Source organism: Notamacropus eugenii, chromosome 3 (genome assembly GCF_028372415.1).
Source record: "Notamacropus eugenii isolate mMacEug1 chromosome 3, mMacEug1.pri_v2, whole genome shotgun sequence".
In the NCBI taxonomy this organism is placed as follows: Eukaryota; Metazoa; Chordata; class Mammalia; order Diprotodontia; family Macropodidae; genus Notamacropus; species Notamacropus eugenii.
Window position 1 is genome coordinate 204431237 of NC_092874.1, and position 16190 is coordinate 204447426.

The following is a 16190-nucleotide window of genomic DNA, read 5'->3' on the forward strand; positions in this document are numbered from 1 at the left end:
TTCATGGACATACCTATTGTTCTAGTGAGCAATGAGGCATATATGAAGAAGCTAGGATATTGAGGGGGAGGTGAGTGGCTAGGTAGGGGTGGTGGGCCCGCTGTTTAGTGGGGCCTGTAAGGAAGTTAGAATATTGGAGCTGGGGGCAGCTTTATTAGGATTCCATCAGTAGCTAATACACATTATTCCTACTGCCTTCTCAGTACACTTTTCCCCTCTGTCCATAAATCTAACCCTCTTCTACATGGTAGACCTTTGGTTACTTGAACTGAATAGTGTCATGCTCAACCTGAGTCTTCTTCCCTCTCTTTAGTTCTTTCCATCTGTCTTCATATAGCATGAATTTAAGGCCCTTTCCTATAGTTCCAATGACTAAAGATAGGGTACTTCAACTGTGGTCTGACTTGATACACAGTTCAGCAGAATTTTACCCCCATTTTTCTGAATGGTATGTGTCTTTGGTAAAAAAGGAAAGAAAAGAAATTTTTTTTGATGCATTTATTGATGCCTTTTGAAAAAGAACTTCAAGAAATATCACTTCCCCTTAAAAGAACCAATTTATTGTTTTAATTAATTTATTTTTAGTTTTTAACATTCACTTCCGCATCATTTTGAGTTCCAGATTTTCTCCCTTTCTCTCCTCTGCCCACCCCAAGATAGTGTGCATTTTGATTACCTACCCCTTCCTTCTGTTACCCAAACCCCCTTCTCTTATCCCCTTCCCCTGTATTTTCTTGTAGGACAAGATAGATTTCTATACCCCATTACCTGTATGTCTTGTTTCCCAGTTGCATATAAAAATAATTTTTAACATTTGTTTTTAAAATAAATTCCAACTTCTCTCTCTCTCTCCCCACCCACCACCATTGAGAAGGCAAGCATTTTGGTATAGATTATACATGTGTAGTGATGCAAAACACTTCCATATCAGTCATGTTGTGAAAGACTAACTATATTTCCCTCCATCCTATCCTGCCCCCCATTTATTCTATTCTCTCTTTTTGACCCTGTCCCTCCTCAAAAATGTTTACTTCTAATTACCTCCTCCACCCATTTGCCCTCCCTTCTATCATCATACCCTCCCTCTTTTCCCCTTCCCCTGTACTTTCCTATAGTGTAGGATAGATTTTCATACCAAATTGAGTGTGCATATTATTCCCTCCTTAAGCCACATCTGATGAGAGTAAGGTTCACTCTTTCTCTCTTACCTCCCCCTTCTTCCCCTTCATTGAAAAAGCTTTCTCTTGACTCTTTTATGTGAGATAATTTACTCCATTCTAATTCTCCCTTTGTCCTGCTCCCAAAATACTCCTCTTTCACTCCTCAATTTTATTTTTTTTGGATATCCCTTCATATTCAGCTCACCCTGTGTACTCTGTCAATATATACTGAGAACAGTCTCAAGAATTACAAATATTATCTTTCTATGTAGAAATGTAAACAGTTCAACTTTAGTAAGTCCCTTATAATTTTTCTTTCATGTTTACTTTTTCATGCTTCTCTTGATTCTTGTATTTGAAAGTTAAATTTTCTATTCAGCTCTGGTCTTTTCATCAAGAATACTTGATGAAAGTACTTTATTTCATTGAATGACCATTTTTTCCCCCTGAAGTATTATACTCAGTTTTGCTGGGTAGGCGAATTCTTGGTTTGAATCCTAGCTCCCTTGACCTCTGGAATATCATATTCCAAGCCTTTCATTACCTTCATGTAGAAGCTGCTAGATCTTGTGTTATCCTGATTGTGTTTCCACAATAATTGAATTGTTTCTTTCTGGCCACTTGCAACATTTTCTCCTTGACATGGGAGCTCTGGAATTTGGCTACGATATTCCTAAGAGTTTTCCTTTTGAGATCTCTTTCAGGAGGCAATCTGTGGATTTTTTCAATATCTATTTTACCCTCTGGTTCTAGAATATCAGGGCAGTTTTCCTTGATAATTTCTTGAAGGATGATGTCTAGGCTCTTTTTTTGATTATGGCTTTCAGATAGTCCAGTGATTTTAAAATTGTCTCTCCTGGATCTATTTTCCAGGTCAGTTGTTTTTCCAGTGAGATATTTCGCGTTGTCTTCTATTTTTTTCATTCTCTTGGTTTTATTTGATAATTTCTTGATTTTTTCATAAAGTCATTAGTTTCCAACTGCTCCATTCTAATATTTAAGGAATTATTTTTAATATTTAAGGAATTTGTGCAGTAAGCTTTTGGACCTCCTTTTCCATTTGGCCAATTCTGCTTTTAAGACATTCTTCTCCTTATTGACTTTTTGGATCTCTTGCCATTTGTGTTAGTCTATTTTTTAAGGTGTTATTTTCTTCAGCATTTTTTGGGTCTTTAGCAAGCTGTTGATATGTTTTTCATGATTTTCTTGCATCAGTCTCATTTTTTTTCCCAATTTTTGCTCTACTTCTCTTATTTGATTTTCAAAATCCTTTTTGAGCTGTACCATGGCCTAAGACCAATTCATATTTTTCTTGGAGGCTTTGGATGTAGGAGCTTTGACTTTATTGCCTCTTCTGGTTGCATGTTTTGATCTTCTTTGTCACCAAAGTAAGATTCTGTACTCTGATTTTTATTTTTCTTCATTTCCCCAGTCAATTATTTGACTTTTGAACTCATTGTCAAGGTAGTTCTCTGCTTCCAGTAAGGGTAGCCTACTTGTCAGCTTCTTGATCCCCCTCACAACCTGTGGGCCTAGAGCTTCAGAAACAGCTGCTGCTGCTGCTGCCCCTGCTACAGGCTCCTCCCCCTCCGTGGGACTAGGTAGGGCTGGACCACTCTGTCACACAGGTCCAACAGTTTTTTTCCATTAACCTTCCACAGCATTTTTGGGTCAAGAAATCTGGAGAGCACCACAGGTGCCAGTGATTCAGTCGCCTGAGGCCTGCTCAGGTCCGGTCTGTGTCAGCATGGCCCACACTAGTTTGCACTCTGCTCCCAGCCCAGTGCAATAATCTCTTACCATCAACCTTGCAGCCTGAATTTGTTTACAGTCATTTTTACAGGTATTTGACTAGGTTTGTGGGGAGAGCTCTAGCAAGTCCCTGCTTTTACTCTCCCATCTTGGCTCTGCCTCCTAAAAGAACCAATTTAACAAAAAACTATGGTTAAACAAAATAAACTGAAACATTAACCGTGTCTAACAATGTATTCCTCATTCTGCACCTGTAACATACATACTGTCTCTCTATTGAGAGGAGGGAAGTCTATTATCTCAGTTCTCTGTAATCATGATTTATCATTTTTATCAGTCAACAAGCATTTGTTAAATACCAGCTATATGCCAGGTACTAGTGCTCAGCTCTGAAAGCACACAGACAAAAATAGGGTAGTTTCTGCTATCAAGGAGCTTACATTCTACTGGGGGAGGAAGAACTCAATTATGTTCTCAGGTAAGTAAACATAGGAAATAATAAATTCAAATGATTTGGAATGGAGAGGAGAGGGAGTGAGTTTATTATTTTTTTATAGACAACTTAATCTCCATGTGACCCTTTCTCTCTGTTTATACAAATAGTTGCTTAACCTGGCCTCTTTGAGGCCCTCTTCTCTTATTTGTAATTAGTCTCCCCGCACTCAAGCTCTTCCTCCCTCTCCAATACATCCTCAACATAGCATGTCTGACCATGTTTCTGCCCTATTCAAGAAATTCCATTCTTAATTGACTCCAAAATACAAACCCCTCTGGCAATTAAAGACTTTCATAATCTAGCTCTACCTTATCTTTCCATTTTGATAACATATTATTTCTCCTTACTGACTTCACTTCAGAAAACTGGCCTACTTGCAGCTGCTCCCAATTCATAGCATATCTCTCTTCTCCAAGCCAAGACCATATCTGGAGTATTCTTCCACTTCGTCTCTGCTTCTTATACCTCCTAGTTAGATCCCTTCAGGTCTCCACTCAAATGCTGCTTCCTACAAGAGGACTTTCCCCATTTCCCTACTTGTCAGTGCCCCCCTCCAAAACTCAGTTCGTATTTATTCTGTATTTTCATTTTCTCATCTGTGAGAATATTTCTGAGCTAACTGAACTAGCCAGTGGGTTCAGATTCCAAATTCTGCCAAGAAGGAGAGACACCTGGAATGCCCATCATTACAAATGTTTATTAGCCTGATTAGGGGAGTTGCAGGGATGGGAACAACTGGGCAGTCCTGTCCAGTGGTGTAGCCAGGTACACACACACATGCACACATGCACAGGCACGCGTAAAGGGGAAGAATGAAAGAAGTAGTGGTATATACGGAGAGAAAAGGGTAATGTTCACCCTCACTATGCCTTACGTAGCCTTCTTGCCATGTGCATCTAGCAATCAGGTTGCTTGTAGATGAGGAGTGACCCTCTACTATTTGTGCCCTGGGTGTTTTATTCTTTCCCCGGAAAATAATAGGAGAGGGGCAGCTCCAGAGTTCCCATTGGTAGTCTGTTCAAATGATGGGCCCCTTCAGTAGGGGTGAGGGCCCAGACCATGAGGCTCAAGCTTGCTGACCAATCAATTTCTTTTCTTCCAAATCCATTGCACTCCTGTATAGAAGGAGTTCCCTGAGTTTGGGTATAATTTCATTTTTGTTTTTTTCATCCTCAGAGCTAACACAGTGCCTGATACTTGATAAATACTTGTATTTGGTTAAATTGATATGAGAGAATTCTTCTCAGTTTTAGACTGGTTGAATTATCTAGTATTTCCCTGAACCCTTCCAGTAACACTACCATATAAGAGCCTACCTTATTTCCACTTCTAGTTCCTCAGAAGTTCTCCCCCCTCATCCTTCAATTCTTGCATTCCTTTATTAATTTATTTATTTTTGCAAAGGCTAAACCTGCTTCTTTCTCACCCTCAGTGGGCTTAAGTTCTTTAGAACTATTCATTCCTAGATCTCTAAGCCTTCCTTTTCTTGGCCTTTTCAAGTAATATTCCTTATATGATATCAGTTCCTGACCCTCTCACCTCTATGAAGGGACATATCAGACTGGGGACCAGCAGTTGTTGCTGATCTCTTCTCACTTGGGGTATTTTCCTTGTAGATAATATAGATAGGCTAGGGCAACATTTCCCAAAATGTTATCAGTTTTATTTTTTAGTATACTAAACATCATTAGATATGTCTCCATATGCTCCTAGACTTTTAGGGATCCTTAATAATTTTTTAAGTGTGTAAAGGGGTCCAAAAAGTTTTGAGAATGTAGGAGTGGATGTGATCATTGTTCTCTTCTTGCTTAGTCTGTGTCTGGTGGCTATAGTCTATTTTTGTGTTCTTAAGTTGTAATTATTTGAGCATTAGATGACAGTTGCAGTGTACAGTAGGATCAACTATTCTGGATTTTACATATTAATGTAACCTACCATCATTATTTTTGTTTTGTTGCTTTGTTTTGTTGCTATATGTATCACACTGTTAAGCTAACAGCCAACAGAAATCTCAAGTAAGAAATAAGGTAGAGAAACAAGAGGACATGTAGAAACACAAAACAAATGACTTAGGGTCACCATGTAGTTTGCAGAACTCTCTAAATTCTAAATTTGACATTTCAATTGAATCCCTTTTAGATTTAACAAAACAAAAAAATTGAATGCTTCTCCCATGTCATTTTTAAAATAGGACATCTCATGGCTGACATTCATTGTACAATATAAAGTACTGTATATGTTATCTATCTGATCCTCCCTACATCTTTATTGAGGTAGATAATAGAAACCTCATTTTACAGATGAGGAAACTGAAGATCAACAGAGAAGTTAAATGATTTCGCCCATGGTTATACAGCTACTAAACATGTGATTCAAACCTAGACACCTCTTGGTTCCATGTATGGCATTCTTTCCAATGACCACATTGCTTCTTACCACCATAAGCTTGCCCAGCATAGTAAAGAAACCCAAGTGCTTACTAGTTTTGATGGCTAAGTCAGTTGCTATTTATCATTAGTCTTTTGTTACATAAAGAAATAATCTGTCCTTTCCTGGGCTGTTGGTTTGTGAATGTTGCATTTTATTTAATCTAGTTAAATATAACCTCAATAAGACCTTGATGATGACTTTTTTTGTTTTTAATTTAAAGCATTTCCATAGCACAGTACAATAAAAAAGATGATTGCACATGAAACTGTATACAACCACATACAACTTGCTATTTCCACAAGATATACAACAGAGTTATTGTGTAGATAATATATCTCCCATCCCACCGCTCACCCCCACTGTCCTAGAGATGGCTAGCAGAAGTATGTGGAAGACTTTGTTGCTCACTTTACAAATTAGAGTAGAACTCAACTTTTAACTTATATGTAGATATAGATATAGCCCCTAGATCTAGATATCTGTAGCCATTCATTTAAAGATAATTATTACCACTTCACAACTTTAGAAGGCACCCTTCTAATGCTACTTCTCTTCATCTCATTTTCATGTTCTCAGTGATTAAGATCTGCTTTAGAAATACGTTGGTGGTATTTTTTTTTCTTCTTAGAAGAAAGAAAAGACTGGAAAGTAAAACCTTTATTACAGGGCATTTTAGGGTGTGCTATTTAATGTGCAGACAAGTGAATTTAATCCTATCTTTCCTTATTGAAGGGGGGTTGAACTTATCCCTTAACTCATAAATTATTGCAGCAGTATAAAGAATGAATAATTAAAAAGCATTTATTAACTTGTGCAAGCACCGTGCTGTGTTCTAGGAATGCAAAGAGAAAAAGCAAGACTGTCTATTCTGTCAGTGAGCTCACATTCTAAAAAGGGGGAGAAAGTATATATAGATTTCTACCTCAGGTCAGAAGGAAAGGAAAACAGATGATGATGCATCTTCTCTAATGTCATTTCTATTAATAATACCATATTGGTTCCTAATGTTGAACCATTTGACAGTGGCAAAGAACTCTAGTGGTTAAAACTTTCTTTTCCAAACCTTTAGTAGCTAGAGCTATTGGAGCATTTGCAGAGGAAATTTCCCCTTCACAAAGGTTGCTCCTTTGCCCTACATCTATAGGGTCCATTCTAGAAGCAGGGGGCACCGTTCCTAGGAGAGTTAGTTAAGTGTTACCCCCCCTTTTTTTTTTTTGGTAACTTCTAAAAAATATATATTTTATTCCTCCCCGCCCCCCCCATTCCCTGTTAACATTCATTTGTTTGTTTTTAATTTGGATTCTAAATTTTCTCTGTTTCCCTCTCTTCCACCTCTCTAAGATGGTAAGCTAAAGGTTATACATGTGCAATCATGTAAAACATTTCCAAATTGTTGTTTGTGGAAGAAAGTTCAAACCAAAGAAATAAAGAAATAGAGAGTGAAAAATAGTATTTTTCAGCCTACACTCAGACTCCATTAGTTCTTTAAGGGGATAGTATTTTTCATCATGAGCCCTTTAGGGTTGTCTTGGATCGTTGTATCTCTGAGAAGAGCTAAATCATTAACAGTTGTTCTTATATAGTATTACTACTGTTGTGTATGGTGATCTCCTGATTCTGCTCACTTCACTCTGCACTACTTCATGTTAGTCTTTCCAAGTTTCTCTGAAATCATCCTACTATCATTTCTTATAGCACAGTAGTATAGCATTACAATCGTATGCTATAACTTGTTTGGCCATTCCCCAATTGATGGGCATCCCCTCAGTTTCCAAATCTTTGCCACCACAAAAAGAGCTGCTATAAATATTTTTGTATATATATATATAAGTCCTTTTCCTTTTTCTTTGATCTCTTTGGGAAATGGACCTAGTAGAAGTATTGCTAGATCAAAGGGTTTGTATACTTTATAGCTCTTACTTTGGGCATACTTCCAAATTGTTCTCCAGAATGGTTGTATCAGTTCACAACAGTTCATCTGTTGGTCTTGATAGTGGTAGGTATAATAGACAACTTCTTTGCAAGGTTTGCTGTTCTCAGTAATGTCTATGAGGGCCAAGCTGGAAGCAAGGCCAGTGGTCAGAGGGGCACTGCTCTTCTTGGCGTTACTTGACTTAGGGTACTGAATTGTCTCCAACTAGGGAATAAGGTGTGGGTGTAGCCAAGGTGGTTTGACTGACCTGGTACATGATATCTCCTGTCATGTTCATGCCAGAGCTCATCACATATGTGAATTGATAGCTTTGCAATTGGGAGTTGTTTCAGAACTCTCATTAACTAACCATCCATTCTTTCCACTTGAAATATTGCCAGTTTTGAATCACTTACCTACTGGGCATCTGATTCTTTTAAGAGTCTTTTTGACAACTTCATATTATGCTTGTAAGAAAAGTTGGGGAGAGTAGGTAGGGGAGAAAAATCTTAAGTTTTATGGTAGTGATTGTAGAACATTAAAAGGAAAAAAGAAAAAAAATTGGACATTTTATAATGAAATTAAATTTTAAACTATCAGTGTCTAAAGCCTTTTTATTAAAGTCACACCAACTTTTAAAGCCACTGTATCTTAGAAATATCATATTCAAAATGTTATCTCTGTTACGTTAGAATTTAATGGAATACTTCAAAGCAATGAACTTTTTTATCATCGACAACCTCTTTGGTGTTTGCTTTTTCTTCCAGGTACCTGAAAAGGTTTAAGGTGATGAAGATCAAAGTTCTGAGAAGCTGGTGCCGTCAAATTCTGAAAGGGCTTCAGTTTCTTCATACCCGAACACCACCTATCATTCATCGGGACCTTAAGTGTGATAACATCTTTATCACTGGCCCAACAGGATCAGTCAAGATTGGAGACCTGGGTCTGGCAACTCTGAAGCGGGCTTCTTTTGCCAAGAGTGTGATAGGTATGTTTCTAGTGTACTTTGGAGTCTAGCTGGCCCTTCTGGCAGTCTTTGATCTGGAGGCTTGGCCTTCTTGGTATATTTTTCATTAATTGAAGTCAGTTTTTTTAAAAGAAATTTATGACTTGGGTATAAAAATAATTATTTCTGCTTATGAGGAGTGGAACTCCTGGTAATTGTGCTGCTAGAAGTAGAAGCTTTTATATAATGAAAAACATTTTGATAATGATAATTTCAAAATTTTCGGTGGTAATCAAGTACATTGAACTTTTTGTGCTGTTAATTTTGTTGAGCATTCATTTGGCATTTCAGCAATATTTGTATGTTGGGGGAAGTATAAAGTGATATTAAAGAAATGGAATTTAAATTGAGTTTTTTTTTTTTTTTTTTTTTTTTACTATTCATCTAAATAGCATTTGATACATTCATCAGTTGCTGTGATTGCAACCTGGTTAGGAAATTTTAAAATCATTGACCAGTGGTTTTGTTAACTGGTTTTACTCCTGATCTCTGGAAGGAATTAAGAGTCTGAAAAAGAAACTAAACTGTACCTTATCAGTCTTTTGGAGCAAGAAAAAGGAGGAAAAAGTGCTCTGCTCTCTATGATCATTCTCTCATAAAGGCATTCTCTTATAAAGAAGGTTGCTATAGATTTTGAAATGCTGTCAAAGCAGACACCTTTAAAAATAACAATTTCCCAGTTAGATCAGATTTTTAGATGTTCTTGGAAAAGGACAAGTAGACCATATAGATTTTTTTTACATTTGCAGATGTCACCATTGGAATATTAGATTGTATTTGTTATTCTGTCATTTGTTTCATTGCTAATAATCAATTTAAGATTCTCCTATTACTTTTCTAAAATTGACCAGAAGAATATTGTGTTTGACATCTTCAAATCTTTGGCCTCATTCATATAGTGTACAATTCCCTGTGGGAATGCACTATAATTTAAAGAGTCTAGGATTAACCTTCCTTAAACTCTCTGCTTATAACTCAATCTCTCTGTATTTCTGAGTATTTTTTTTACCTGTAGGATGCCCTTCACTATATTTCCTGTATCTGCAGTAGGCTTATAATGTGTACTGCAGGTGTGATGGTAAGTACGTGAAGAAAAGGGCTCTGGTGAGTGGCCTTTGTGGACGATTATATTTTAATTTATTCCTTGCAAATCTTTATTGAACACTGGGTTTTTCTTTGCAAGGCCTTTGTAAAGTAGAACTGAACAGATGGAACATGTAAATGGTTAGAGACTAGCTGGGAATTTTAATCAGTACTACTGCTTGGCAGCAGAGGGCAGCAGGTATTTAGAAATTTTCAGTACATCCATCTTAAACTCCAGGTAGGTGTTATGCTTCATTTGTAGCCTTGCTAGTCTCTTTTTTTTTCCTCTCTATTTATCAGTCTGACTTTATATTCAGTTACAGCCATGGGCTTTATTTTGATTTTTCTTGTTCAGTAAACTCAGTTATGAAGCAGTAAATCAGCAAGTATGTTCCCACTCTGTTCTTATTTCTCAATAAAGGCCTTGCAGTGGAAGACACCTATTAGTTACATTGATGCAACAGCCTTAAGTAGGGTTCCTCCCTCATTTTTTGCTTCTACTTTCTCTTTTCTCTCACAGGTGGCCCCCTCTGCTTCTCCCTGCGGTGAGTAACGTCTGCTGCTCTGCTCGAATTGAGACTGAATCGTTCTTTTAATTTAAGGTACCCCAGAGTTCATGGCCCCTGAGATGTACGAGGAAAAATATGATGAGTCCGTTGACGTATATGCTTTTGGAATGTGCATGCTTGAGATGGCTACATCCGAATACCCTTATTCTGAGTGCCAAAATGCTGCGCAGATCTACCGTCGAGTGACCAGTGTAAGTTTTCCCCTAAATTTTGACCAGTTTTTGAGCTTTTGCCATGCATATAACCCAGCATCTCAGGGGTGGACAATATAGTTCGGTACAGTAAGGAAAAAAGTAAGATGCTGAAAAGTTTAGGGGAAAAATATTGAAGCTTTTGCTTCTAAAGAAATATTTTCTTCAGTGAGCTTTTGAACATCCTTTTTCATTTGGCTAATTTTGCTTTTTAAAGTATTCTTCTCATTGACTTTTTGGACCTCTTCTCCCATTTGAGTTAGTCTATTTTTAAAGGTGTTATTTTCTTCAGCATTTTTTTGGGTCTCCTTTAGCAAACTCTTGACTCGTTTCTCATGATTATCTTGCATGGCTCTCTTTCTCTTCCCAATTTTTCCTCCACCTCTCTTAACTTGATTTTTAAAATCCTTTTTGAGCTCTTCCATGACCTGAGATCATTGCATATTTATTTTGGAGGTTTTGGATGCAGAAGCCTTGACTTTGACGTCTTCCTCTGATGGTATACTTTGTTCTACCTCATCCGAAAGGATGGAAGAAAATACCTGTTCACTAAAAAAGTAACATTCTATAGTGTTTTATTTTTTCCCCTTTTTGGGGCATTTTCCCAGCCAATTATTTGACTTTTGAGTCCTTTGTCAAGTGGAGGATATAGTCTAGGGAACTGTAAGTTCTCAGTTCCTCCAAGGTAGCACAGTCAAGGGAGAGGAGTTTACTTCTCTCCTGGCCTGCACTCTGGTCTGAAAGCAACCACAAGCTTTTCTGGCCAGGATCTGCGAGTAGAATTTCTTCTCCAGAGCCTTCACCAGCTCCACCAAGCCAGTGCTCTTCCTCACCCCAGGGCTGCCACTCAGAACTGAGATTCAGATGAGGCAATCAGTTGTGCGTGGGGGGGGGCCCCCTCCCTTCCCCCATGCTGCAGGGACCACCACAGCCCTGGGGCCAGGGCTGGACTCTGCTCCTTTCTTACCCAGGTGAAAGAGCTTTCTCACTGACCTTTGAAACTGTGTTTGGTATTGATGGGTTGAGAAATCTGGGAACTGCAGCTGCTGCCCATGATTCCATGCCCTGAAGCCTGCTCTGGTCATGTCCCTGCTATACCTTGTGGCCAAGGCTGGACTGTGCTCCACTCCAAGCCTGGTGTGATAGACCTTTCCTATTGGCCGGCCTTCCAGGCTGTCTTGGGCTGGAAATCTCTTTCACCCTTTCATTTTGTGGCTTCTGCTTCTCTAGAATTTGTTTAGTCATTTTTTACAGTTATTTTATAGGCTATGGGGAGGAGAGCCTAGAGCAGGTCCCTCTTCTACTCTGCCATCTTGGCTCCACTCGGCTGCTAGAACAGTATAAGATAAAAGTGGGTGAATGGTTTTCCCCTCCCCCCCCCCCCCCCCCCCCCCCGCCCCGCAAAAAAACCTAGCTCCTACTGAATTCTTACTTTGCCCATTTTATGCTGGGCCCTGCAGGTAAATCCTGATAGAAGGTATAGTATCATTTGGAAAACATCAAAAACTTACAGAAAGATCATCACTTTTCTAAATTGTTTAGGAATATAACTATGCAAACATCCTGTCTTTTATAATACCCCATTCCTCACCCAGGAAATTCAGTTTGACAATTTTTTAAAAGTACTTTTTATTTATTTTTATTTAATCATTTTAAATTGAAATTTATATTTAATCTTTTTAGTTTTTTTAATTAGATCTTTTGAAAAATAGCAAATGTTTAGGGTTTTAAATTCAGGATGTTCTCCCCGAGATTTGCTTGTCCAGTTCATCATCAGTGATTTAGTTTAATTCACTCCATAAACATTTATTGAGTTAGGGTGCTAGATCCTAGTGATCATAAGTTAATAAGTGACTAGTATTTAAATTGCCCTTGACTACAGTAGTCTGCTGGCAGGCTGTCCAGTTCTGTCCAGTTGAAACATTTAACAAAATCATTAGGTAAATAATTACAAAACAGGTGAAGGTGTTATTAAAGAGGTACTATAATAAATGTATGATAGAAAGCATCAAAATTAAACCAAGTGATTCTACTGAACTTTTAAGATACTAAAAAATGGTAACTGTGATAATGATCAACATTTAGATTTTTTAGCTAGTGAGAGCAATATTCTTATACATCTTTAATGAGAAAGAAAAAACTTTTCCATATATGGGCTGTATGTATTATTTTTTTATTTTTCAAAAAAGATTGGGAACAGGAAAATTTTAGAGGACCATGATCATTTTGATGTATGAATTTGCTGGGAAACAAGATGTGTGCCCTGTGAATATTTGATTTTTTTCATTTTTCATGTAACATAATTACATATTAGTATCTAGTGTTCCATAATTCAGATTTTAACTGTTGCAGTATATACTTGAGTATAGAACAAGATAAGTCTTGTAAATAGGTTGCTGCATTTAGGTTCAAAGAATAGTAGCGTAGGTTGATCTCCATCTCCCCACCATTTACCATCTAAATATTTTTCAATTCATTATTATTCAGAGGTTCAACAATAAACATCTTGTAAGTTCTTAGCATTTACGTTAAAAGGTTTTCTTAAGGTTTTGTCTCATCATGTGAATTTATAATACTATTTCGTTAGGTTAATTCCTAGCTAAGTAGTTAACCACAGGGCTCAGTATTAAAATCTCTTCTCTTAATGGCTTGGTAAGGCTGTCTCCTGAACTTGAATCGGTGAATTCCAGATCTTCATCTATAAACCTTTGTTCCTTATTTCTAGCTAAAATCAAATATACCATTTTAAAAATCTCCTTTTCTCAAATGCCCCCATTTTTTCCAGTGGTAACATCATTCTCTCTGACGTCTAATCTAAGAGAGAAGGATGAAATCTAATATTCATCCTTTACCTCTTTCTTACACTTGCTTTTCTTTATAATTTCTTTATTGACTAATTCTGTTATTTATTAAATCATGATATATTATCAAATGAGCAAATAGTTCCTGGACCCAGTGTGCAAATAGATTCAAACCTGAAAGAAAACTTGTTATAGATGTTTTACTAATGAAATTTTCCAACTTGTTTCTTATAAAATGTTATGCTATTAAATAATCTTCCTGTGAAAGGAAAGAGAATTGTGGTTCTATGATCATTTCCCCACTTTTTCTCAGACCTTCTTAGCTGCATAGAATCACAGAAGGTGGAGAGACCCTAAAGGTCATCTAATTCAACCTACAGTTGAACAAGAAGCCTCTCTGCAACATCCCTGACAAGTGTTTATCCACACTTTATTCAAAGACCATGTTCTAGCAGCTAGAATCTGGCCTGGCAGGGGTTTTTTGGGTCATGACTCTGACAGGTCCCGTGTTAGCTAGCCTTTCCCAGCTTTGTGTCTGATTAGATTTGATATGCCATCTCTGCCTTTATCCAGTTCATTGTTTTTAAAAAAAAATTTTAAACAATAGAAGGCCAAATAGATCCCTGGGGAGGTACTGCACTGGAAACCTCCTTCTAAGTTACACTCAGTGTATTTGCTCAGGTAATCCATTATGCTTAGAATGCTGACCTTTCAAAATCCTTGTCTTCCTTCAAGGCTTAGTTCAAATGCCACATTTTTTAATACTTTCTTGAAGGTACTGGGATTTTGTTTTGTTTTGTTTTGTATTTGTATCCACAATGTCTGTCATTGTGCTTTAAACATGGCAGGTGTTTTGTTTTGTTTTTCTGTCCCAGAAATCTAAATTAATCAATTTGAAGAACTCAGTTTCGAAACTCCCCCAACCTGATGAAGATCTATAGTTTGGTTTTACAGAGTTGCTGAGGGGGTTGAGTTTAAATGACTGGACTGTTCACACTGTATATGTCAAAGGCAGAACTTGAGTCTAGATCTTCATAACTGCAGGGTCAGCTTCCTCTTCATTCAGTAGATGCTTAATTGAGTTATAGAACTAGGTTCCATAATAGGTATCATAATGTTTCATGACTGTTGGCTTTACAAATGAAAGAGACTTCACTCCTTCAGCCTATAGTACAGTAGTGATATAGAAGTTACAAATGCAAATTTTTTAATCATGTCTTTCCACAACCGTTTTCCAAACTTTAATGAGCTTGTTCAGCCATTCCCCAATTGATGGGTATTCCCTCAATTTCTAATTCTTTTTTTCCTAGAAAAGATCTGCTATTGCAAATATTTTTGTACATATGTATCCTTTCCCTTTTTGTTTTTAATCTTTTTTGGGATACAGATCTAGTAGTATTGTTGGGTCAAAGGGTATGCATGGTTTTATAGCCCTTTGGGCAGAGTTCCAAATTGCTCTACAAAATGGTTGAATCATTTCACAGCTCCACCAATATTGCCTTAATGTCTCATTTTGCCACATCCCTTCCAACTTTTGTCATTTACCTTTTCTTTCCAATCTAAAAGCCAATCTAATAGATATGAGATAGTACCTCAGAATTGTCTTAGTTTGCATTTCTCCATTCAGTAGTGAGTTAGGGTATTTTTTCATATGGCTGTAGATAGCTTTGATTATTTCATGAAAACTAGTCATATCTTTTGATCATTTATCAATTGGAATGACTTATTAGTATGTAATTATGATGGAATACTGTTTTGTACTGTAAGAAATGATGAGCAAGATGCTCTCAGAAAAACCTGGAAAGACTTGCATGGGCTGATGCAAAGTGAAATGTAGTATGTACAAAGTAACAGTGATATTGTCGGATGATCAGCTGGGAATGACTTAGGTTTTCTCGACAATTCAAGATAAGTCTGAAGGACTTGTGATGAAAAATGCTGTCCATCCTCAGAGAAAGTACTGATAAAGCCTAAGTACAGATCGAAGCATACTTTTTTAACTTAATTTTTCTTGGGTATTTTTTTATCTCTTTTCTTTCTCCACATGACTATTATTGATATGTTTTGCATGACTACACAGGTATAACTTATATTGAATTGCTTGCCTACTCAGAGTTTTAAAAATGAATATTAAAAGATTGTTTTTTTCATGTAACTGGAGAAAAATAAAATACTAAATGAAAGGGTAAAAACTAATGAAGACAATACATTTGAGATTTATAAACACACAGAAACTGCAATGTAAAGACCACCAGGAGTCTGTTGACCTACATTATTTAGATAGATGTTTTACTATCAGGTAGGCAATCCTCTAGTCCCTAGATCTGAGTCTATGACAGCATTCATTCTGCTATGAAGAACAGAGGTCTTCACTCTTTCCATGTTTTTAAGAGCAGAATTAAGGTGTGATATTAATGTTTGTTTTCAGCATAGTCATCCATGTATGCACCTAATAGAAATTGCCCTTTTTCAAGTAGCTCCAGCCACACAGCACAGCACAACAAAAGTCCTATTGCTCTGGTTTCTGCTGAAAGGAGTTTGTGGACCAGTATCTTCATTCATTTCTAACTATGTCCTACTGGGTGTTCAAATACCAAACAGGGAAAATGAACAGTGCATGTGGGAGCTATATACTGAGACATTGTGTGCTATCTATCTCTTGGCCACCAGCCACTTTTGATGTTGCAATATTCCTATTTTGAAACTGGTGTGGATTTCATCATACCTCACAGACAATAGTGCTGCTGTTTTGCAGGCTGCTATTGGAGATTCTTTAGCTGGGCTATCTTT

The 16190-nt window shown here is 37.2% G+C and overlaps 1 protein-coding gene across 17 annotated transcripts in view; it reads left to right on the forward strand.

Annotated features, from left to right (window-relative positions):
* The window catches only part of WNK1 (WNK lysine deficient protein kinase 1), a 174287-nt gene that overhangs the window by 93019 nt on the left and 65078 nt on the right, over nucleotides 1-16190 (forward strand). For 16 of the 17 annotated variants that reach the window (XM_072654100.1, XM_072654109.1, XM_072654091.1 and 13 more), the window contains exons 3-4: nucleotides 8518-8738; nucleotides 10442-10599. In XM_072654100.1, the coding sequence (XP_072510201.1) occupies nucleotides 8518-8738; nucleotides 10442-10599 (379 nt within the window). Of the gene's footprint in view, nucleotides 1-8517; nucleotides 8739-10359; nucleotides 10600-16190 lie in introns of those variants that run through there. The other variant, XM_072654107.1, reaches the window with a different exon arrangement.